We start from the raw sequence: 599 nt of genomic DNA, 5'->3' as shown, positions 1-599 counted from the left end.
CTACCGCCTGCTGCCAACAGGGACATAAAAGTGGCAGAGATGCCTGTTGAGCAATTTGTGGTTGTATCAGTGAGGGGCAGAAACTAACGATATGGGTCAGGTATTGAAAACCACAATGCATTATATGAACACTTGTATTTGCACCCTTCCATCTCCCTTTGGAGCGTCATATTTTGCTTTTTTTTGTTTTTTAACCTTTTAACTTTCTTCAGTTGTATTGAAATCCAACTTTGTAATGACAACTGTGCAAAAGAGCAAGATGTCTTTTATTATAATTAAATTTTTATTTTTTTTTTCAACCTGCTTTTAAACCACTCAGCTGTTACTTGAGTTTCTCAGGGCGAGTGAATCACAGAGCGGGTTTGATTTTTGCACCGATTTTTGTGTCCTAACACTCTGCCTCTGCTTCTCCCCGTGCCAGATGGATCACACCTCCTTCCCCTGCGGCTGCACCAAGGACGGCTGCGGCAACACCGAGGGCAGGATCGAGTTCAACCAGGCGCGCGTGCAGACCCACTTCATCCACACCATCATGAAGCTGGAGCTGGAGAAGCAGCAGCAGAGCAACGAGAAGGTGGCGGAGGCTGAGCCCCCTTTTC

The 599-nt window shown here is 46.1% G+C and overlaps 1 protein-coding gene across 1 annotated transcript in view; it reads left to right on the top strand.

Annotated features, from left to right (window-relative positions):
- CSRNP1 (cysteine-serine-rich nuclear protein 1) overlaps positions 1-599 on the top strand; it is a 5473-nt gene that overhangs the window by 4058 nt on the left and 816 nt on the right. Inside the window, 1 exon segment of the mRNA XM_009876750.1 lies at positions 422-592. Within this exon segment, the coding sequence (XP_009875052.1) occupies positions 422-592 (171 nt within the window).

Source organism: Apaloderma vittatum, unplaced genomic scaffold (assembly GCF_000703405.1).
Source record: "Apaloderma vittatum isolate BGI_N311 unplaced genomic scaffold, ASM70340v1 scaffold41090, whole genome shotgun sequence".
NCBI lineage: Eukaryota > Metazoa > Chordata > Aves > Trogoniformes > Trogonidae > Apaloderma > Apaloderma vittatum.
This window is presented reverse-complemented; position numbering and strand designations above follow the sequence as displayed.